At 47.0% G+C, this 23,877-nt stretch overlaps 1 protein-coding gene across 2 annotated transcripts in view; it reads right to left on the minus strand.

The window, feature by feature from the left end:
- Nucleotides 1-11,046: 11,046 nt before the first annotated feature.
- SCARA3 (scavenger receptor class A member 3) overlaps nucleotides 11,047-23,877 on the minus strand; it is a 50,522-nt gene continuing 37,691 nt past the window's right edge. For both annotated transcript variants that reach the window (XM_032332341.1, XM_032332340.1), the window contains one exon: nucleotides 11,047-11,999. In XM_032332341.1, coding sequence (XP_032188232.1) covers nucleotides 11,548-11,999 — 452 coding nt within the window. In that variant the 3' untranslated portion in view covers nucleotides 11,047-11,547. The remainder of the gene's footprint in view (nucleotides 12,000-23,877) is intronic.

The following is a 23,877-nucleotide window of genomic DNA, read 5'->3' on the forward strand; positions in this document are numbered from 1 at the left end:
ATGTGTAACATACTTGATCGTTTACTTAACTGGATCTCTTAATGTGCAGATTTTAATTTTATGAAATTTAATTTACCAATGTTTTCTTTGATGGTTAATGCTTTCTTGTTCTAGCTGAGAAATTTTTGTTACCCAGATATGATGAAGGTGTTTTTCTGTATTTTATTCTAGAAGTGCTATAATTTTAACATTTATATTTAGGTCTTCATCTTATCTTGAATTAATTTTTATGTGTAGTATGAGTTAAAGGTCAAGATATATTCTCTCCCTATGAATATCCAATTGTACCAGCATCATTTTTGAAGAATATTTCTTTTTTTCATTGATTTCTTTTGGCTCCTTTGTAAAAAAAAAAATCAATTGACTAATATTGAGATAATTTCTCATTTTGTTCTGTTCCATTTGTCTGTTCATCTTTGTGCCAATACCATACTTTCTTGAATACCAAATCTTTAAGTAATCACTGAAATCAGACTATGTAAGTCCTTCAAATTGGTTCTTTTCTCAAGAAATTTTTTTTGCTATTTTATGTCATTTATATTTCTATATACATTTTATTTTATTAAGATTTTATTTATTTATTTGAGGTGGGGGGAGAGTGTATGCAAGTAAGGGAAGGGGCAGAGGGGAAGGGAGAGAGTCCCATGGATCACCAATACATGGTTAACTCAAAGTAATAAAAGCATATATCCTTGACTCTTTTCGGCTCTTAGGGAAAAGTATTAAATCTTTTATCATTAAGTATGATGTTAACTGCAGGTTGTTTGTTTATTTGTTTCTTTGTCTTAGGATATTTTTTTATCAGATTGAGGAAGGGCCATACGATTCATACTATGGTGTGAGGTTTGTTTGTTTGTTTTAAATAAATGAATTTTGGATTTTTTCAAATGCTTTTCCTGCATCTATAGAGATAAAGATATTGGCTTATTTTTCATTAACATGGTGAATTATCTTAATTTTGAGAGTCAAAACAACTTTGTCTTCTTGAGATAAAACATTCATGATATATTACCCTTTTTATATATTGTTGGATTCAATTTGGTAAAATTTAAGAAATTTTCCTTCTATATTCTAAAGATATTGATCTGCAGTTTTCTTTTCTTAAAATGTTTTCTTTTCCTGTAATATGCGTTAGGTTTTGTTATCAAGGTGTTGCTGGATTCATAGAAAGAGTTAGCAAATGTTTCCTCCTCTTCTATTTTCCAGAAGAGTTTGTGCAGAATTTGTATTATTGTTTTCTTTAAATGTTTGGCAGAATTCATCATTTGGCCCAGCTGAGTTAGTGTTTTCTTTGTGGGAATTTTTTTTTTAACTAAAATTGTGTTTATTTAATAAAGTTGTTCACATTTATTATTATCAGTTTCTCCTTGAGTGAGCTGTAGTAGTTTAGGTGTTTCAAGAGATTTGTTTATTTCATCTAAGATATCATTGGCTTAAGTTAGTTTAAAATTGTTCACAATATGTCATTATTATTGTAATGTCTTTAGGATCTGTAGTGAAGGCCCCACTGTTGTTGCTGATATTAGTAACTTGTGTCTTCTCTTAGTTCTGATCCATATGACTAGAGGCTTATCCATTTCTTGATCTTCTCAAAGAACCAGGTTTTTTTTTTGTTTGTTTTATAAACTTTTCTTTGTGTTTTTTCTTTTATTTTTTATCTTTATTATCTCTTTTCTTCTGTTTACTTAATTTTCTTTTCTTTTTCTAGTTTCTTAAGGTCAAAGTTTAGGTCCCTGAATTGAGAGCTTTCTTCTTTTCTTTTCTTTTTTTAAGTAGGCTCCATGCCCAGTGTGGAGCCCAACACAGGGCCTGACATGACGACTCTGAGATCAAGACCTGAGCTGATATCAAGAGTTGAACATTTAAGGGATTGAGCCACCTAGGCACCCAGAGAGTGTTCTTCTTTTCTAATATAAGTATTTAATGATACAGATTTCCCTAAAACACTGCTTTAATTATGTCCCACAAATTCTGTTATATTATGTTTCCATTTCCATAAAAGTTCAAAATATTTTCTAATTTCTCTTGTGATATTTTTCTATGACTCCTGGGCAATTAAAAGTGTATTATTTAGTTTCCATTTATTTGGAGACTTAGATACCCTTCTGTGTTCATTTCTGTTTTAATCCCATGTGGTCAGAGAATATACTCTGAGTGGTTTCAATTATTTTGACTTTGTTGATACTTGTTTTATGGGCTACAGTATGCTCTGTCTTGGTACATCTTTTATCTGCCTTTGAAAAGAATGGATTTTCACCTGTTGCTGGGTGCAATGGTCTCTTATTATTAGGTCAAATTAGTTGATATTGTTCAAATTTTTTATATCCTTACTGCTTTTCCATTTATTTTCCTATCAGTTATTGAGAAAGGCTTTGTCACTGTGTGTCTAAAATCAGTTCATAGTTGGCTCATAAACCCTGTGGTTTTTGCCTTACACATTCAAGTCACCATTCAAGGAAACTCTGTGCACAACTTCCACCTGCCCAGTGCCCTGTTTCATACCCAATTCCAGCTGTCTGACTTCTACTACTTCCAGCCAGTGAGACCACTACTCTCTGGGCCACACTTCTCTGTAAGGTGCCTTGGAAAGTGTTCTTGGGCAGGAAGCTAAAATGAATCTGGAGCTCACCTCTTTTTCTTTTCTTTTCTTTCTTTCTTTCTTTCTTTCTCTCTCTCTCTCTCTCTTTTTTTTTTTTTTTTTTTTTACAAAGTACAATATGTGGCAGTTACTTAGAGCTCAGGAACTATTCACTGAATGAGTGAATAACTTCAGTGGGATCTCCACACTACCTGTTACGTTTTTAAAAATGTTTCCATGTCTGGTAGAAGGAGCTCTAGGAAGCTGAAATAAGGACAATGATGGATGATGGGGACCAAGCAAATTTCAGGTTGTAAACTTAGGAATCAGCCTTGTCTAGGGCATTTAGAAGTTCTTGAAGTTCAGAAGAAGGAACCGTCGGACTACAGATCCAAAATCATCACGTGGAGATTCTCTCTTTCTAAGTCAAGAGCTCAGCTTTATCACAAGGGAGAATGTCAGAAGCAACAGGTAGTTGGGCTCAAATATTTTTATTACATCCCCTTTAGTGAAAAATTTTTTTGAATTTTTGAAAATGTCCCAAAATATGTAAATATATTTATTTTTAAATTATTTTTTATGTTTTATTCTTGGCTAATGTCTCAAGGCATAATTGTACTGGGAGTGCTGTTTATTATTAAAGATAGTGAATATAATAAATTCATTTTCAGATTATATTCTTGGTCATTCCAAACTTCCTGGCTGACTTCATGTCAGATCGGATTACACGGAAACACAGTGTGACTTAGAATAGATGAAACACAAATAGTAGACATTTTAATATTTAATAGTTTTTTCCTCACCCCAGAAGATTTAGTTGGGTGCCCATTTTGGACAACTTAGGCTTAGGGAAAAGGCCATAGGGAGGCTGGTGGCCTGGCTGAGGATGGGCACCTGGCCTCCTTAGCAAACCTCCACCTTTCTCAGCAGAAAGCATGCGCCCATCTCTAATTCCTGCACTGCTCTTCCTAATCCCTAGATGTGTTTAGTGACAAGGCAGCTGGTCCAGAGAGGCCTGGCAGCCCTGAGTTCTGGGGCCTCGTTACAGCTTCGTCAATAGCTTGCTCTGGGTCCTTGAACAACTCTGTTTCTGCGGATCTCAGCTTTCTCAACTGCAAAGCACAGGCCCAGCTAAATTTCTAATCCTACCATTCTGTAAGCAGTAGCTCCCTATAGCTGGCTTCTGTAAATTCTGTGTTCAAATCCACATAACGTCTGCATGGCCTTGAGTGAATGATTTGACTTTTCTGAGCCTTGTTTTCTGATGTATAAAATGAAAAATACTTTTGATTTGTGAGACTTAGATGAGATGTTATACATAAATTAAAAAAAACAAAACCCATAGTTCACTTTCTATATCTCTTACACCTGTGGTTCTCAAATTTTATTTGGGGCATCAGAACTCCCTGGGGATTTCTTCCCATCATCCCTCATATGCCACCCCATCTGTGATTCTGAAGCGGGGGTGGGGGCCAGCAGTCTGCACTTTGGTGGCCTTCTGCATGATGGCCCTTTCTAAGAGCGCTGCCCGAAACTTTGTGCATCTCCTACCACATCAAAACAGAGCCTTGCACTTTGAAGTGTTCAAGAGAAAACAGAGGGACTGCATAGGTGATGGCAAGGGAAACAAACAAATAAACTGTGCTTCTGCAGGTCAAGCCATCCCCTGGGAGGCTGCACACGGAGTGGCCTCCCTGTGTGTCCCACTCGTCCCTCCCCAGCCCAGCCCAGCCCTGCTGGAAAGCATGGCAGGGTCAGACGGTGTTTGTCAGCTCCCTGCTCGCCTCGCCTCCGGCTCTGTTTTGACAGGTGTGTCTGAAGCTGGCACAGCACACGTTGCCAGGGGAGAGGAGCCAGAGGAAAGTCTGGAAGCTCGGCTCAGGGCCATGTCCTACCCCAGCTGGAGGGGCAGTGAGGTGGCTCTCACTGAGGAACGGTGGGCAGGCCTGGGGGGTTTAGACCTATCCCAGTCCTGTAGCCTCCAGGAAGCCCCTTAGAAGGAAACCCAGGGGCCTTCCAGGCTTTGGAAATCCAGCCGGGATTAAAGCAACTGATGGCGAAGGCCAGGTTTCTAACCCGGTGACTGAAACCTCGTAGGCTATTACCTCTCAGTCTGGCTTCAGACTTTAACGCCTTAGCCCTGGCGAGTTCTAGGAAAGCAGCCAAGCAGGGCAGGAGGAACAATACTCAGTTAGAATTGCAGGGTAGAGGAATCGGGCACATTCTAGGAGCCTCCCTTATGGAGTCAAGACTGGGCCCCTCTTTGTTTCCTAGCAGAGAACCCAAAAGCCAGAGAGGGCCTCTGTCAGCCTGCGGTCACTCAGGAGGTGCTCAACAGCAAAGGGGCCCAAGAAGTAGAGCTGTAGCCCAACAGGAGAGGTGAGAATTGGGGGGCCAGGACCCAAGAGACCTGAGTTCCGGTCCCAGCTGGTGACAAACTCCTCACCTCTCACAGCCTTGGCTTTCTGTCCCGGAACGAAGAGAGGCTGGGCTGGATGAGGCGTCAGCTCACTCTTAGGTCTAACGATGCAGAGAATGTGGGAGTGGGTTTTGCAGAGGCTGGAGTTCTGGCCCATCCCCTGCAGAGGACAGTGGGGAGTGCTACTGCCATTCAGAGGCTCTGGCTCTGTGTAATGACCCTCATGATAATGGCTGCTAAAAGCATGGTCACCACTGCCACGTACTACGGACTGGCTGGATTGTGTCTACACAAAATCCATATGCTGAAGCCCTAACCCCCAATGTGACCGTATTTGTAGACAGGCTGCTAGGGGGTAACTGACTTAAATGAGACCATAAAGGTGGGGCCCTAATCTGTTAGGGCTGTTGCCTTATAAGAGGAAAAGGGGGCTCTCTCTCACTCTCTTTGTCTCCTTCCAGACACCTCTCTCCCCATCCCCGACCCCGAAACTGGGTGAGGACACAGCAAGCCAGGAAGAGCTGGCATCTTGCCCTTGGACTTCCTATCCTCCAGAGCCCTGAGAAAATTAATTTGTATTGGTTAAGCCACCTGGCCTGTGGTACTTTTTTATGGCAGTCTGAGCTGACTAATGTACCAGGCAATTCGCCAAGTGCATTGTTAAAAAGAAAACCATGGATCCCAAATGGTAGTGCTTGGGCCAGGTCAGGTCATGAAACCTGGGCTTAATACCTAACCTAACTGCAGTTTCATCTCGTTTCGTTTCTTCTTTCTTTCTTTCTTTCTTGCTTTCTTTCTTTAATTTTATGTAATTTTTTATTTGACAGAGACAGATCTCAAGTAGGCAGAGAGGCAGGCAGAGAGAGAGGGGGAAGCAGGCTCCCCCCTGAGCAGAGAGCCTGATGCGGGGCTCGATCCGTGGCTCAATCCCAGGACCCTGAGATCATGACCTGAGCTGAAGGCAGAGGCTTAACCCACTGAGCCACTCAGGCACCCCCTTACTGCAGTTTCAATCTCCCCTAGAAATGTAAGTCTCAACCTGTCAATTGGGAATTTTCTGATAAGCCCCAATGAGGTCATCTGCGGACAGGGGCCTTCTCCCTTCCCCCACAGAAGATGAAGTAACCTGCATAGTAAAATCCCTTGGCCTTCCCACCATGGGAAGGTGATTTTGCCTGAAATAATTCTTTCTTTTCTTTTGCTTATAATCTTTTGCCCCACACTCCTTCCTATAAAAACTCCCCATTTGATACAACCCCTCTTGATGCCCCTCTCTTTGCCAGATGGGGTGCTGCCTGATTCTTGAATCACTTAATTAAGCCAATTAGATTTTCAAATTTAGTCAACTGAATTTTGTGTGTGTGTTTGTGTGTTTGTTTGTTTTTTTACAGTATCCTCTTACTTAACCCCCTCACTGACCTCAGGCAGTTGATACAATTATAACCCTCATTTTAGGGGAAGGGAACAGAAGCACAGAGAAACTGTGCTTCTCGCCCAAGGCTGAGTTTCAATAGAGGTACATCTAAAAACTCATTATCTTTGTGACTTCGGGAAGTTAATCTCTCCAGACCTCAGTTTCCCCATCTGTAAAGTGGGAATAATAATGTTCATACAGACATAATAGCTACATTATAAGCTGTGGTGAGGATCAGATGTGTTCTTATATGTAAAGTCCTTACAATGGTCTTCTGTTGCATAGTAAATCCTCCACGGGTGTCTGCTCTGATTCTTGTCATTATGAGTCTCTTATTCTGTTATTGCCAACCACAAAGCTAATGGCCAGCTTTGCTCAGAGTCAGTCTGGCTCTTGTGCCTCTAATTTTACCACATGACTCCCTCCCTGTGCAGTCTTAGCCCCGTGGATCTGGGTAGAGCCTCCCCCGTTACAGACCATCCCACCTCCCCCCCACCCCGGCATTAGCAAATCGATTGCTCTCCTAGGGCTGGGAATTAGAATTTGAAGGATAGTCCTTTGGTGGAGCGCAAAAGCCCAGTTAAACTGTCCGTTATGCAAATGGCAGAGGCTGGCAGAAGAAAGGAGACAAAGGGGAGCAGAGGGGAGGGGTCAGTGGCCAGGGAGACAAGGTAAGAGAGGTCACGGTCTGCAGTGAAGACGAAACATGGGATGCTGGCAGCTTCCCATGGGTAGCAAGCCTGAGGCCAGGCTGGTTTTGCCCTAATTCAGGCCTGATTCAGCCCCGATTTTGCCTGCTGTGCCCATATCATAAATCCCTTCTCCTTTACGACCTTGCTAGGGTTGAGAGTACTTCCGTGACCAGGGAAAAGTGCAGGTGTGGACCTGGGGGAGGGGATGCTGGGTGACAGCACAGGTGGGCTCCAGGTGCCTGCCTTGCCCTTGCCTGTAAATCAAACTGACCCCCCTCTGTAAAGTTGCTCCCACCGGTGATGGTAAGAAAAGAAGCTACGAGGCAAATGGATCCGAGAGATTAACTTTATTGCAAGCACCCTCGAGCGAGATTCCGCGACTGACAGAAAGGGCGGGGGGGGGGGGGGGCGGATAGTGAGTCCGGGAAGTCGCACCGGGAGGGAGTTGGCGAGGTCCTTTTATCAGGTTGAGGTAGGGCATAGCCTTGCGCCCACTGGGTATGTGGTGATCGGAGGGTATGGGGCGGGGGTGGTCCGTGATGGCCAGTTTCCAGTTTGGAAGCTCCTGGGTGGAGAGTTTCAGTCTCCTGACGGTGACGTGGAGGCCGCAGTGAGGGTAGCGGGAAAGTCCGCCATCTTGGAGAGGGTTGGCGGGAAGAGCCGCCATTTTGGAGCCCCGGTTTCCCAGCCGGCCCATCACCCTCCAAACCACATGGCCAAGGATGCTGGTGGCAACTGTTCAGGACGTGTGTTTTTCTTACGTGTTTGCTTCTGTGTTCTCGAATCGCTCGGTTTTTGATCCTTGCAGTGTAGTCTCTCATTCTGGATCCCAATTCATCTCCTGGAATTGATTGCAGATCTAACTGGGATTTTGATTCCAGGACATTGTCTTGCCCCCAGGCTTGGACTCCTCCAGCTCCCTGGGCCCCTGGCTTATGCTGGGGAGCATGGTTACCGCCAGCCATGCTGTCAACCCCACCCTGGACAGTGATTGGCTGGAATTTCCCGGAGGCATTCTTGGGGACCCAGGCTGTAAAATGATACCACTGGATCATCTCCGCTGTCTCCTTCAAGGCCCACTATCTCTGTGCCATGGCCTAGGTGATGCCTTCCCTGGTCTACTCAGCTTTACCTGTTACACTTGCCCCCAGGGCCCTGTCCTCTCCCACCCTTGGCCTGCCTCACATGCTGCTTGAGGTGGAGAGCTATCTGTTCACTATGAGCCCCCCTCCCCTCCTAGAGGTGAGACCCACAGCACAAGGCCTCGGTGCTAAACATTATTTCTAGGTGTGCTTCTGAGGATGTTTCCAGAAGAGATTCGCATTCAAGTAAGTTGATTGAGTAAAGATCACTTTCAGTAAAGCGGGTTGGTATCATCCCATCCGTTGAGGGTGAGAGAGTAGAAAAAAAAGGTGAAGAAAGGGAGAATTTTATCTCTGCTTGACTGTGTGAGCTGGGACGTGGTTCTTCCCCTGCCTTGGACTGGAATTTACACTACAGACTCTCCTGGTTCCCTGGTCTTTGGACTCAGACTAGAACTACACCACTGATGTTCCTGAGTCTATAGTCTGCAGAAAGAAGATCATGGCACTAGAAGCTCACCATCCTCCTTCCGGCCAATAGTAGCCCAACACTTAGGTCATGAGGCCTAGGTCCCTCACCTCACTTCATTCCATCACGTGGGCATTTTACCATCTCGCATCCCTACAAGAAGAAGGGTGAGTACAGTATAATGGGATATTTTGAGAGAGAGAAAAAGAGACCACATAATCTTAGAATTTTATTATAGCATATTGTTATAATTGTTCTATTTATTATTGTTGTGAACCTCTGAACTGTGCCTAATTTATAAATTAAACTTTATCATAGGTATGTATATTTGGGGGAAAAAAGCAAAATATATATAGGGTCTAGGACTATCTGTGGTTTTAGGCACCCCCTGCAGGTCTGGGAATATATCCTTCACAGATAGCAGGGGACTACTGGATAGTCTATTGGTTTTGTTTCTCTGGAGAAAATACAAAAATACAAAAACGCAAAATACAAAAGCAAAACAGGGCATAGGACTTACACGAGGCCATGTTTCACTAGCAAATGAATACATTGTGTTACTTACCACAGACAATTGTGCCTCCCCAAAATTTATCTATTGAAACCCTAACCTCCAGTGTGGAGGTATTAGGAGATGGAGCTTTTAGAAAGTGTCTGGGTCTTGAGGGTGGAGCCCTCATGAATGGAATTAATGACTCCGGAGAGCTCCCTCCCCCTTCCTTCCCTGTGAGGGCTCAGTGAGCATGTGACCAGCTATGAGCCAGGAAGCAGGGCCTCACCAGACTCTAAGCCTGCCAGTACCTTGATCATGAACTTTTAGCCTCCAGAACCGTGAGAAATAGATGTCTGTTGTTTGTAAGTCAGCAGTCTGTGTTTTTTTTTGGTAGCAGCCTAGACGGACTTAGACTTGTGCTTTCCAAGCCAGCCCCCGAGGGCTGAGCTCCCCTCACACACTCCAGCCTCCTGGGGCAGGCGTGGCTGATTCTCAGGGTACCCCGTTGTCTTCTGTTTCCTGGGGTTCCTGGAGAGCCAGGCCTTTGGGGGTCTAGCCTGATCTCTTCCTCCTTTTCTCTTTTATCTGCCAGTCTTAGAGGCAGGAGAGGGCAGCCTCGGGAAGGTATCCCTCAGATGTCCAGGACCCATTTTGGCCTGGTCCATTTCAGCCCACGGGCTCCTGCTCATTGTGGGTAATTCCCCCACATCCTCTTGGTCCCTGGCCCCAATGGGACAACCTTGAGCTCCTGGTAGAACTCAGTATTTCCAGATGGAGGGGCAGAGGGGGAGACCCAAACTCCACACTGAGTATCTGGGGGACCCCCTCGTCCACTGGTTCTCTTTCCAGGACAGGTGAGGCAGAGCTCCTGAAGGCATTAATGCCCCTTTGGGGGCAGAAAGGACCAGAAGACACCTCCCTTCTGGAAAGAGATCTTTACTGAGTCAGTAATACTATGTCTCATGATATCATAGGTAGACAGGATTACACGGCAGTGGGGGCAGGCGGGAGTGCAAGCCAGTTGCACACCTGTGATGAGAAGGGAGGTGGCATTGTGAAGCTTTCAGAAGGAAGGAAGGAGCTGGAGTCTGAGTCAGGGCGGGGGAGGAGACAGCTCCATGCCCCCAGCCCAGGAGTGGCGGGAATCTGTCAAACCCAAAGGAGGGCAGCTTGACAACCAGTTTAGCCTGGGGACTAGGCTGGGGGGATGTCCCAGAGCTCCCTTCTGCGCCTGTGCACAGGAAGGGGGTGAAGGGTGATGTCAAAGTGAGTCCCCTGTGAGCATTCAGGCCCTTCTGTCTTCGAGTCCAGTCCTGCTGCTCAAGCAGAGAGGCCTCGGCTGTTCTGAGTCATGTTTGGGGGAGATCAGAGGGCGGCTGTGGGCAGGAGAGCTAGGTGCTGGAGGGGAGAGCTGCCGGGGTTGACCCTCCGTCAGCCACCACAGAGAGGGCCCATCTCCCTCAGCCACCACAGAGGGGGCCCATCTCCGTCAGCCCCACAGAGGGGAATGGAGCAGGCCAGCCTGGCTCGGAGCAAGGGAGCCAGCCCCACACACAGCCCGGTGACCCCAGCCTCTTCACACTTGATCCTGCCCCCCACCCCCACCTTTCTTCAGGGTCCCAGCTGCAGGGCACCACTCTGGCAGAATGTTCCAGGGCCTAGATAGTCTTCCCATGCAGATGAGACTCCTGCTTGCATTCTTCTGGGATGCTCCTGGGAGAAGGAGGGCAAGGATGATGTGGAAGAACTTTCTGGAGACATGAAAAAATTGTGCAACTCCTGGGACCACGGTGCCCAGAGCCTAAGGACAGCAGCACAGGTGGGGACCCTCTGGTCTGTGTAAGGCAGGGGCAGCTCCTGGGACTCTGTTCCCATGCTTAGGAGGAGAGTGTTTGGGTGGCCAAATCCCTCTTGTCCCTAGAGTTTGTACTACATCTTCTGCAAAGGTTTTCCTGAGTCTTCCCAACCGCTGGGAGCCACAGGGAACTGCTAGCTAGGTTGGTTCTGAAGATGCTGGAAAACTGAGTGAGTCAGCAATTCAGAAATAGGTTCAAGACCTTCTTCCCAAGGTAGTCACCTCCCTGGCAGGCTCAGTCACAGGACAGGGGATGTGTCCTCCCGCCCTCTCCTCCTGCCCAGCCTGGGAAACCTGGTTGGCTCCCCTGGCCAGCAGAGAAAGGTGTGTGTGTGTACGTGTGTGTGTTCGTGTGTGCGTGAGGGGCTGCTTTCTATGGTACAGTCAGTACTGGGGAGCCCATAGGTGCAGGGGCAGGCCGGTGGGGGGAAGCCCCTTTGGGATCAAATTACCACCACTATCTGTAGGTATGGCTTTCTGGGCGGCTTGCTCTGCCCTGGGGCCCTTCCTGCCATTCTGCATAGCAGTGTCTGGGACTGGGGCTTTTAGTAGAGGCTCTGGCTTCCTGGTGGGCCTGGGGGCCCTGGGAGTCCTGGGGGCCCCTGTATCCCTGGTTCACCCTTAAGCCCCATGGGCCCCCGCTGGCCCGGCGACCCTGTCTTCCCAGCAATTCCTGGTTTTCCCTGAGGCCCGGGGGGTCCTGGAGACCCTGGGGATCCCTCTGACCCTGCGGGCCCCACATCCCCCTTGGGGCCTGGCTGTCCTCTTGGGCCTCCATTTCCAAAGCTTCCCTTTGAGCCTTTGAGGCCTGGGAAACCTCGAAGGCCAACCGGACCCCTTTCTCCCACAGGTCCTGTGTCTCCAGGTTGTCCCTGAGGACCCTGGGGTCCCGGTGGGCCCAAGCTGCCAGGGTCTCCTTTGGGTCCTCTGCTGCCAATGGGTCCTTTCATGCCCATGTCTCCTTTGAGTCCTCTTGGTCCTGGAGGGCCAGGAGCACCTAGGGCCAGAGAAAAGAAGGGAGAAGTCAGTACACAAGGGCAGGTCACGAGGCTTTCTCACGATGTAGGTGTGGTGCATGGGTCATAGCGACGAGCCTGAGAGTGGGCCAGAAACCAAGGCCAGGTCAGCCAGCTGCAGGCTCTGGGAGCTCTGGCTGATTCCATGACTTCTCTGTGTCTGCCACAGCACCTGCGAAGGGGGACAGGAAGACTCCCCTGCAGGCAAGCAGGGATTCAGAGACAAGGTGTGTAAGCCTGAGACCTGGTGTACAGGTCTGACTTCAGGGCTCAGGATGGGAACTGAGAGACCTGGACAGGTCTGGGAAATGGCCAAGACTGTCCAGGACTGTCTGTCCAGGTCTGGAGGCCAGCCTGGCCTTCTATACCTTCTCAAGGTCTTGGATACAAGCCCCTGCCCCACGGACATCAAACCCTAGGCAGAGCCCATGATGGTCAAGGGACCAGAAATGCAGTCAGGTGACATGGGTCAGAAAACCAAATATCGAGGTGTGAGAGGCAGACCCCTCCCAGAATGAGTGCATGGGTGCAACAGCCCAGAAAAAGGACAGCTCCTCCAGGAGGCCCACCCTGACCACCCCAGCCTGTTCTCTGAGTTCCCGAGATACTACTTGCTGAATCTTCTAGGTGATGTGTAGAAAAAGAAGTCACAATACAGAGGAGTCAAGATGGCAGAGAGGTAGCAGGCTGAGCTGACATCAGGTCGCAGGAGATCAGCTAGATAGTTTATCAAACCATTCTGAACACCTACAAATCCAACAGGAGATCAAAGAGAAGAAGAGCAGCAATTCTAGAAACAGAAAATCGACCACTTTCTGAAAGGTAGGACCTGTGGAGATGTGAATCCAAAGTGACGGGAAGATAGACCGCGGGGGGAGGGGCCGGCTCCCGGCAAGCGGCGGAGCAATGGAGCACAAAATCAGGACTTTTAAAAGTCTGCTCCACTGAGGGACGTCGCTCCAGAGGCTAAGTGGGGGTGGAACCCACACAGGGTCACAAAAAGATCAGGGGTGTCTGAGTGTTGCAGACCTTGTAGGTATGAGAGCAGGGAAGCTGGCTACAGAGATGGAGCCGAGGAGTGAGCTCTCAGGGATACCTTAAACTGTGATCCGTGGCACAGTCAGGCCTCTGCTCTTTGAGCAGGGAACCCACAAGATCCAGGGAGACCCCCACTGGGAGCTCAGGGATCTGCTGGGTTTGGAGACTCCAGGCGGGGCTGTGTGCCAGAGACAGAGATGCTCGGTCACAGGCTGGGTGAACTCGGAGCGCTGTCGGAGGCCAGGGAGGTGGGAGTGATTGAGTGCTTCTCTCTGAGGGCACACTGAGGAGTGGGACCCCTAGCTCTTGATTCTTCCAGGCCAGAGATAGGGAGGCCATCATTTTCATTCCCGTCCTCCAGAACTCTACTGAAAGCCTTCAGGGAACAAAAGCTCCCAAAGTGAACTCGAGCAGGTTACTTAGCCGAGCCCCTGGCAAGGGCAGTGCAATTCCGCATGGGGAAAAGACACTTGAGAATCACTACAACAGGCCCCTCCCCCAGAATATCAGCAAGAAATCCAGCCAAGACCAAGTTCACTTATCAGGGAGAACAGTGGAGCTCCAGAGGAGGAGAAAGCAAAGCATGGAATTCATGGCTTTCTCCCCATGATTTTTTAGTCTTACAAAGTTAATTAATTTTTTTAATTTTATTTTTTTCTTATTCTAATTTTTTCTTTTACTCTTTCCTCTGTTAACGTTTTTTAACTAGTTTATCTTAACAATACCTTTCATAAAAAAATGTTTTTGAACCTTCATTATTATAGTCATATTTTATCCTTCATTGTATCTAACTTTATTTTTTGTATACACATAGGGTTTTTTCTTCTAAAAAATTTTGGGATACAACTTCTTCTAATTGATCAAAATATACCCTAAATCTAGCACAGGGCTTTGTTCTACTCTCCAGCCTGAGCAAATTCTCTCCACTTTCTTTTTCTTTCTCTTCCCAACCAACTTCTCTTAACAACTCCTTTCTTATAATTTTTCTTAAGTTTTCATCTTTATAGTCATATTCCATCCCTTCATCGTGTTTACCCTTATTTTGTGTGTGTGTGTATAAGTTTTTCTTTCTTTAAAGTTTTGGGAGGTAGTTTCTTCTAAGAGACCAAAGTACTTCCAGAATTAAGTGGATGACTCTGTTCTATGCACCAGTCTAATATATATATTTTCTTTTTTCTAAAAAAAAATTTTTTTAACTTCTTTCTACCCCTTATCTTCCCCCCACGATTTGGGGTCTCTTCTGATTTGGTTAACACATATTTTCCAGGGGTCTTTGCCACCCTTTTAGTATTTTATTCTCTCCTTCATATATTCTTATCTGGATAAAATGACAAGGCGGACCCCCCCCCCAAAAAAAAAGAACAAGAGGAAGTACCAAAGGCTAGGGACCTAATCAGTGCAGACATTGGTAATATGTCAGATCTACAGTTCAGAATGATGATTCTCAAGGTGCTAGCTGGACTTGAAAAAGGCATGGAAGATATTACAGAAACCCAGTCTGGAAAAATAAAAGCCCTTTCGGGAGAAATAAAAGAAGTAAAATCTAACCAAGCTGAAATAAAAAAAGGTATTAATGAGATGCAATAAAAATTGGAGGCTCTTACTGCTAGGATAAATGAGGCAGAAGAAAGAATTAGTGATATAGAAGACCAAATGACAGAGAATAAAGAAGTTGAGCAAAAGAGAGAGAGACAATTACTGGACCATGAGGGGAGAATTCAAGAGATGAGTGATACCATAAGATGAAATGACATTAGAATAATTGGGGTTCCAGAAGAAGAGGAAAGAGAGGTGAGCAGAAGGTATATTGGAGAGAATTATTGTAGAGAATTTCCCTAATATGGCAAAGGGAACAAGCATCAAAATCCAGGAGGTGTAGAGACACCCCTCCCCCCCCCGCCAAATCAACAAGAATAGGTCCACACCCCATCACCTAATAGTAAAATTTACAAGTCTTAGCGACAAAGAGAAAATCCTGAAAGCAGCCCGGGACAAAAAGTCTGTAACATACAATGGTAAAAATAATACATTGGCAGCAGACTTATCCATAGAAACCTGGCAGGCTAGAAAGAATTGGCATGATATATTCAGAGCACTAAATGAGAAAAACATGCAGCCCAGAATACTATATCTAGCTAGGCTGTCATTGAAAATAGAAGGAGAGATAAAAAGCTTCCAGGGCAAACAAAAACTAAAAGAATTTGTGAACACCAAACCAGCTCTACAGGAAATATTAAAGGGGTCCTCTAAGCAAAGAGAAAGCCTAAAAGTAGTAGACCAGAAAGGAACAGAGACAATATACAGTAATAGTCACCCTACAGGCAATACAATGGCATGGATTTCATATCTCTCAATAGTTACCCTGAATGTAAATGGCTAAATGTTCCAATCAAAAGACACTGGGTTTCAGAATGTATAAAAAAATCAAAATACATCAATATGCTGTCTACAAGAAACACATTTTAGACCCAAAGACATCTCCAGATTTAAAGTGAGGAGTGGAAAAAAATTTACCATGCTAAATCAAAAGAAAGCTTATATCAGATCAATTAGATTTTAAGCCAAAGACAATAATAAGAGATGAGGAAGGACACTATATCATACTCAAAAGGTCTGTCCAACAAGAAAATTTAACAATTTAAAAATCTATGCCCTAACATGGAAGCAGCCAACTATATAAACCAATTAATAACAAAATCAAAGAAACACATCAATAATAATACAATAATAGTAGGGAAATTTAACACCCCCCATCACTGAAAAGGACAGATCATCCAAGCAAAAGATCAACAAGGAAATAAAGGCCTTAAGTGACACACTAAACCAGATGGACATCACAGATATATTCAGAACATCCCATCCCAAAGCAACGGAATACACATTCTTCTCTGGTGCACATGGAACATTCTCCAGAATAGATCACATCCTGGGTCATAAATGAGGTCTCAACTGGTACCAAAAGACTGGGATCATTCCCTGCATATTTTCAGACCACAATGCTCTGAAGCTAGAACTCAATCATAAGAGGAAATTTGGAAAGAACCCAAATACATGGAGACTAACCAGCATCCTTCTCAAGAATGAATGGGTCAACCAGGAAATTAAAGAAGAATTGAAAAAATTCATGGAAACAAATGATAATGAAAACACAATGGTTCAAAATCTGTAGGACACAGCAAAGGCAGTCCTGAGAGGAAAACATATAGTGATACAAGTCTTTCTCAAGAAACAAGAAAGGTCTCAAATATACAACCTAACCCTACACCTAAAGGAGCTGGAGAAAGAACAACAAAGAAAGCCTAAACCCAGCAGGAGAAGAGAAATAATAAAGATTAGAGCAGAAATCAATGAAATAGAAACCAAAAAAACCCAATAGAAGAAATCAATGAAACCAGGAGCTGGTTCTTTGAAAGAATTAGTAAGGCTGATAAACCCCTGGCAGACTTATCAAAACGAAAAGAGAAAGGACTCATATAAATAAAGTCATGAATGAAAGAGGAGTCTGGAATCGAACCAACACCAAAGAAATACAAACAGTTATAAGAACATATTATGAGCAATTATATGCAAGCAAATTTGACAATCTGGAAGAAATGGATGAATTCCTAGAGACATATAAACTACCACAACTGAACCAGGAAGAAATAGAAAACCTGAACAGACCCATAACCAGTAAGGAGATTGAAACAGTCATCAAAAATCTCCCAACAAATAAGAACCCAGGGCCAGATGGCTTCCCAGGGGTATTCTACCAAACATTTAAAGAGGAATTAATTCCTATTCTCCTGAAACTGTTCCAAAAAATAGAAATGGAAGGAAAACTTCCAAACCCAATTTATGAGGCCAGCATTACCTTGATCCCAAAACAAAACAAAGATCCCATCAAAAAAGAGAATTACAGACCAATATCCTTGATGAACACAGATGCAAAAATTCTCACCAAAATACTAGTCAAGAGGATCCAACAGTACATTAAAAGGATTATTCACCATGATCAAGCGAGATTTATTCCAGGGCTGCAAGTTTGGTTCAACATCCGCAAATCAATCAATGTGATACAATACATTAATAAAAGAAAGAACAAGAACCGTATGATACTCTCAATAGATGCTGAAAAAGCATGTGACAAAGTACAGCATCCTTTCTTGATCAAAACTTTTCAAAGTGTAGAGATAGAGAATAAGTACCTCAATATCATCAAAGCCATCTATGAAAAACGCACAGCGAATATCATTCTCTTTTTTTTTTTAAAAGATTTTATTTATTTATTTGACAGAGATCACAAGTAGACAGAGAGGCAGGTAGAGAGAGAGAGGGAAGCAGGCTCCCCACTGAGCAGAGAGCCCGATGCGGGACTCAATCCCAGGACCCCAAGATCATGACCCGAGCCGAAGGCAGCAGCTCAACTCACTGAGCCATCCAGGCGCCCCCAAATATCATTCTCAATGGAGAAAAACTAAGAGCTTTTCCACTGAGGTCAGAAACACGGCAGGGATATCCACTAGCACCACTGCTATTTAACATAGTACTAGAAGTTCTAGCCTCAGCAGTCAGAAATTAAAGGCATCCAAATCAGCAAAGAAGAAGTCAAACCATCACTCTTTGCAGATGATATGATACTTTATGTGGAAACCCCAAAAGACTCCACTCCAAATCTGCTAGAACTTGTACAGGAATTCAGTAAAGGGCCAGGATATAAAATCAATGCACAGAAATCAGTTGCATTCCTCTACACCAACAACAAGACAGAAGAAAGAGAAATTAAGGAGCCAGTCCTTAATTGCAAATCCCATTTGCAACTGCACCAAAACCATAAGATACCTAGGAATAAACCTAACCAAAGAGGCAAAGAATCTATATTCAGAAAACTATAAAGTACTTATGAAAGAAATCGAGGAAGACACAAAAAAATGGGAAAATGTTCCATGCTCATGGACTAGAAGAACAAATATTGTGAAAATGTCTATGCTACCTAAAGCAATCTACATGTTTAATGCAATCCGTATCAAAATCCCACCCATTTTTTTCAAAGAAATGGAACAAATAATCCTAAAATTTATATGGAATCAGAAAAGACCTCAAATAGACAAAGGAATGTTTAAAAAGAAAGCCAAAGTTGGTGGCATCACAATTCCATACTTCAAGCTCTATTACAAAGCTGTCATCATCAAGACAGTATGGTACTGGCACAAAAACAGACACATAGGCCAATGGAACATAATAGAAAGCCCAGAAATAGAACCTCAACTCTTTGGTCAACTAATCTTTGACAAAGCAGGATAGAATGTCCCATGGAAAAAAGACAGTCTCTTCAACAAATGGTGTCGGGAAAATTGGACAGCCACATGCAGAAAAATGAAACTGGACCATTTCCTTACACCACACATGAAAATAGACTCAAAATGGATGAAGGACCTCAATGTGAGGAAGAAATCCATCAAAATCCTTGAGAGGAACACAGGCAGCAACCTCTTTGACCTCAGCCACAGCGACTTCTTCCTAGGGACATCGCCAAAGGCAAGGGAAGTAAGGGCAAAAATGAACTATTGGGACTTCATCAAGATCAAAAGCTTTTGCACAGCAAAGGAAACAGTTAACAAAACCAAAAGACAACTGACAGAATGGGAGAAGATATTTGCAAACAACATATCAGATAAAGGGCTACTATCCAAAATTTATAAAGAACTTATCAAACTCAACACCAAAAGAACAAATAATCCAATCAAGAAATGGGCAGAGGGGGTGTCTGGGTGGCTCAGTGGGTTGAACCGCTGCCTTCGGCTCAGGTCATGATCTCAAGGTCCTGAGATCGAGTCCCGCATCAGGCTCTCTGCTCAGCAGGGAGCCTGTTTCCCTCTCTCTGCCTGCCTCTCTGTCTACTTGTGGTCTCTCTCTGTCAAATAAATAAATAAAATCTTTAAAAAAAAAAAAAAGAAGAAATGGGCAGAGGACATGAACAGACATCTCTGCAAAAAAGACACCCAGATGGCCAACAGACACAAGAAAAAATGCTCCACGTCACTCAGCATCAGGGAAATACAAATCAAAACCACAATGAGATACCACCTCACACCAGTCAGAATGGCTAAAATTAACAAATCAGGAAATGACATTGCTGGCAAAAATGTGGAGAAAGGGGAACCCTCCTACACTGTTGGTGGGAGTGCAACCTGGTGCAACCACTCTGGAAAACAGCATGGAGGTTCCTCAAAAAGTTGAAAATAGAGCTACCCTACGACCCAACATTTGCACTACTGGGTATTTACCCTAAAGATACAAATGTAGTGATCCAAACGGGCACATGCACCCCAATGTTTATAGCAGCAATGTCCACAGTAGCCAAACTATGGAAAGAACCGAGATGTCCATCAACAGATGAATGGATAAAGAAGAGGTGGTATATATACAATGGAATACTAAGCAGCCATCAAAAGAAATGAAATCTTGCCATTTGCAATGACGTGGATGGAACTAGAGGGTATTATGCTTAGTGAAATAAGTCAGTCAGAAAAAAACAATTATCATATGATGTCCCTGATGTGAGGAAGTTGAGAGGCAATGTCGGGGGCTTGGGGGGTAGGAAAAGAATAAATGAAACAACATGAGATCGGGAGGGAGACAAACCATGAGACTCTTAATCTCACAAACTGAGGGTTGCTGTGGGGAGGGGATAGGGAGACGGTGGTTGGCCTATGGATATTGGGGAAGGTATGTGCTATGGTGAGTGCTGTGAAGTATGCAAACCTGGCGATTCACAGACCTGTATCCTTGGGGCTAATGATACATTATATGTTAATTTAAAAAATTAAAATTAAAAAAATGTGCAGTACAGTGAAAGCAAACCCTTGGTGCCTATCTGGTGAACTCAACTAGACTGTGGAACCCCAGCAAGAGAGTGAGGGCCACAGCTCACATCTCCCGCCCTGGGCATGGAGCCTGGCACATGGCAGGGAAAGCCAGCCCCCCCACAGCTGAGGGCTCTCTGCTCCCACATGGCTCTGGCCCAGCGCCTGGGGGAAATGTCGAGATGAAGATGTGGTCTGTCCTTAAAGAGCCCAGGTTAGCTCCCAAGCCAGGGGTCAGAGGACCATAATATCCCTCTGAAAATGTGGGTCTGAAAGTCACCACCTCCCAGAGTTGTACCAACCCTGAAAATACAAAGCACGGTCTGGCCACCACTCTGCCCAGGGCATCTCTCAATGCCTGGAGCATGGAGGAAAGAGGATCCTCCGGCCTCATGAAGACCATACAACAAAGGCCCAGCAAAGACCCGGCTTTCTTCAGTGGTCTCTGCAAAGGACGCTGGGTAGGGGCGGTGGGAGCAGCCCCCAGGGCTGGCCTGAGGGCTGAATTCTCATGCCCGGACTCAGCTTTCCCTGAGAATGCAGCGGCTACATCAGTCCTCTTGCGAAAGACTTCCAGCATTTTCGAGCCAGGTGGGAGCCAGTCCAATTCCATTTTACAGAGGAGGCAATGAAAAAGCCCAGAGAGGTGAAGCAGCATTCTCAGGGGCCCCTGAGCGGAAACCAGAACCCAGGTGGGCCTCTCAGGGAGGAGGGATCCTGCAGCTGGGAGCCCTGCCCATGGCTATGACCCAGGTATGTGGCGCCAGGGCCTCCTCCCCAGCTGATGAAGACACCGTGGCTGTGAATCCTGGCTGATGCTACCTGCTGCCCAAGCTCCCCGCCGCCAACTCCCTTTGTGTCTGCTTCCCCGACGGTTTCAGGGGAACAGAGTGTCAGTGACACCACCCTCTTTCAGATCTAAACTGGGATCTAAACTGGAAACTGGAGCCCAGACAGAGTCAGCTCCATGAAGGCCAATAAAAACCTTCCAGCCATTCTCTGCCCCCGCCTGCCCATGCCCACTTTCCCCCTCACAGGCGATGTGCCCTGTGTGGGCTTGGCTCACGTGGCCTGCCAGCTGCACAGGCCAGGATTCTGTCACCCCGCTGGCAGGGACCGGGGTGAGGCTGGCTGGCTCTGGAGGGGGCACCTGGCCTGGAAGCAGCCCGGAGGCAGGTTTGTAGAGGCCCTCCTCCCCCGCTCAGCCCCTCTCCCTGTCCTGCAGCCCGTAGCAAGGCAGCCTGAACCACCTGGGACAGGGAGGGGCCCATGTTGGGGACACACACACACACACACACCCCGCTGCCTGGCAGGACTTGCTAGGAGCTGGCAAAATCATGGCGCTGGTCAGTCTTCACCCCGGTTCTGGACTCGGCATGTGAGCCTGCTGTTGGAAAAGCAGAGCACTTAGGAGGTGGAGAGGCCCCTGGAGGCTGGGTGGGCGGCTGGGAGTCAGAGGGCCCTGGAGTTACGATGGGCAAGTTCTGCCCACTCGGGAGCTCAGCTCTCATCTAGAAAATTGAGAGTCACCCATGACAGTTCCGAAGGGCCCCTGGAGCTCCGCCAAGACCCCTCTTCCTGCCTCTGTCCCTGTTCCCCGGCCTGCTTCTTTGGGATCAGCGTCTGCTTGCTCTGGGAACACAGCTTCCTGGTTCCTCACCTGCTTGACTTCCAGCCATGGCTGTGCCTTCCACTCTTGTTCCCAGATGGAGGGCTCCACACTCCCTGTCTCCAGCCATAAGCCAGGAAAAGCAAGAGCAGCCTCCTCTCGACAACGTTACCCTGCTTTGAGCAGTCTCCAGGTCCAGCAGGAGCCCCCTCACTCTCTCTGAGGACCCCATCCTCACCTCCCCCACTGTCTTCATCGGGTCCCCCTCCTCTCTTGCTCAAGGTTGGGAGCAGCTGGCTGTGAAGGCTTCTCAGGGTCTCTATGCCAGTCGTAAGGGAGAGAAGGCAGAGGGTAAAGGCCCGCTCTTCTGCCCATCCCCACCAACCCCCGCAGCCTCCTCTTCCCGGGGGGAGCTCCTGGAGCCTTCCCTGGATGGAGCAGGTTGGGTACCCACGAGCCTGGAGAGAAGGTGTGTTGTGTGCCCACCTCGCTGCCCCAGGAGGCGGCAGCCCCCAGCCTGAGTGGAAGGAGGTCTTCAGGGGAAAGAGCCACCTCCCTCTCCACACCCCCGGTGGTGGCTGTACCCGCTGACCCTGTCTCTGAGAACACAGAAGGATGCCCTAGACAGTCCCCTTGAGGACATCAGGCGGGGTGGCCTCATCTGGGACAACTTCCCAGGCCTTCCCTCGCTGCCCTCATCAGGGCCAGTGGATGGAGCCAGCCCTGTGTCGGTGTGCCTATGACACCCAGCCCCAGCTCACTCTAACGTGTCCGTGACCTGCCTTCTCTTGGAAAAAGGAAGGGCCATGCGAGGAGCGAACGTGTGTCTGCCAAGCCTCTCCAGTGTCAGCGCTGCACACTGAGCTTGCTGTCCCATTCTAGAGATGAGGAACAGGGGTGCAGAGGCTGGCTGCTTGCCTAAAGTCATCAGCAGGAAGGAGATAAAGATAGGACTCAAAGCCAGACCTGAACCCTGAAACCCATGCTCCCTCCCCCGAGCCTGCTGCCTCTGGTCCTCATCACACTGTGGCTGGGGGCTCCTGGCCCTTTCCTCAGCCCCCAGTTCCCCCTGGCCTCCCCCTGTTGGGGCCTCCTGCCTGGTGCTGCCCAGAGGAGAAGGAGCGTCCCCAGAGAGCGGGGAAGGGGAACCTGAAGGTGAGCCGAGCCCCTGCGGGTCCCTCCTGGGCCAGCCATGAATCATGCAGTCAGCGGGGAGAGCCGGCGGCCCTGGGTCTAGCCGAGAGGAAGTAAACAACCATAGCTTGGTGGTGAGCTTAGGAGCCAGGAATGTGGACAGAGGCTGACCGAGGCACTCTGCAGGACAGGGTGCCCCTGACACAGCCCATAATCAGATCCTAGTATGAGTAGGGCTAAGGGCAGAGGAGTGGGGGGCTGGATCCTGCTCTGGGCAGTGGAGGGACATTTAAAGCAAAGGAGGAAACCAAGGAGCAGTGGCTGAGGTGCAGAGTTGGGGGGAGAGGCATGGGGCACCCTGGAGTTCTGGGGAGGCCCATAATTACCCAGGAAGCCAGAGACTATAATTAGGCCATCCCGGCCCATTAGGATAGAGCCACAACTGACTGCATGTCTGGGACAAGTAGGTGGTCTGCTCCTGGTCTGCACCGGGAACCCAGAGGAGAAGGAGGGGTGTGTGTGAGAGAGAGAGAGAGAGAGAGAGAGAGAGTGTGTGTGTGTGTGTGTGTGTGCGCACACGTGTGCACAGAAGCAGCAAGTCTGTCAGCACTCAACACGACCCACCCATGGGTGGGGTAGCGCGTGGGCAGGAAGGGCCCACAGTACCTCTCACGGTCCAAAGCCGCAGGCCAGCCTACAAGGACAGAAAGAAGTAGAAACAGGAAGGGCGCCTCTTGGAAGGCTGGTGCCATGGAAGGAGCACTGGCCTCGCCTTTGGGGGACCTGGGTTTGGGCCCCAGGTCTGATATTAACAAATCAGATGACTGGTTAAGTGTCTGTCCCTCCTTGCACCTCAGGCTTCCCTCCATTCAGTGAATATGTTAGCTTGGGTCGGGGGCTGTCGATGTTGGCTGTTGTCACCTGAGGAACACGGGAAAAATGACCAATGACAATGGACTTCTACTTCAGTGACACAGTAGGTGGCAGCAGACCGAACTTCTCCCATGGAGAACAATCTGAATCCTCAGATCATCGGATCAAGTAGCAAGACATCCTTCTGATGTCTTCGGAGAGAGACCAAAGGCCAAATCACAGGGAGAAGGGAGACCCCTGAAAGCCTGGCCCTCTTGGCCACGTTGCTTCTCAAGGCATTTGTTGATTAGTGATTCATGTGGGCAGAGCTCCTGAGAAGGCAGACAGAAGGCTGCAGCTGTCAGGCTGAGAAGCTAAGCT

The sequence above is a fragment of the Mustela erminea genome, chromosome 2 (assembly GCF_009829155.1).
Source record: "Mustela erminea isolate mMusErm1 chromosome 2, mMusErm1.Pri, whole genome shotgun sequence".
Classification (NCBI taxonomy): Eukaryota; Metazoa; Chordata; class Mammalia; order Carnivora; family Mustelidae; genus Mustela; species Mustela erminea.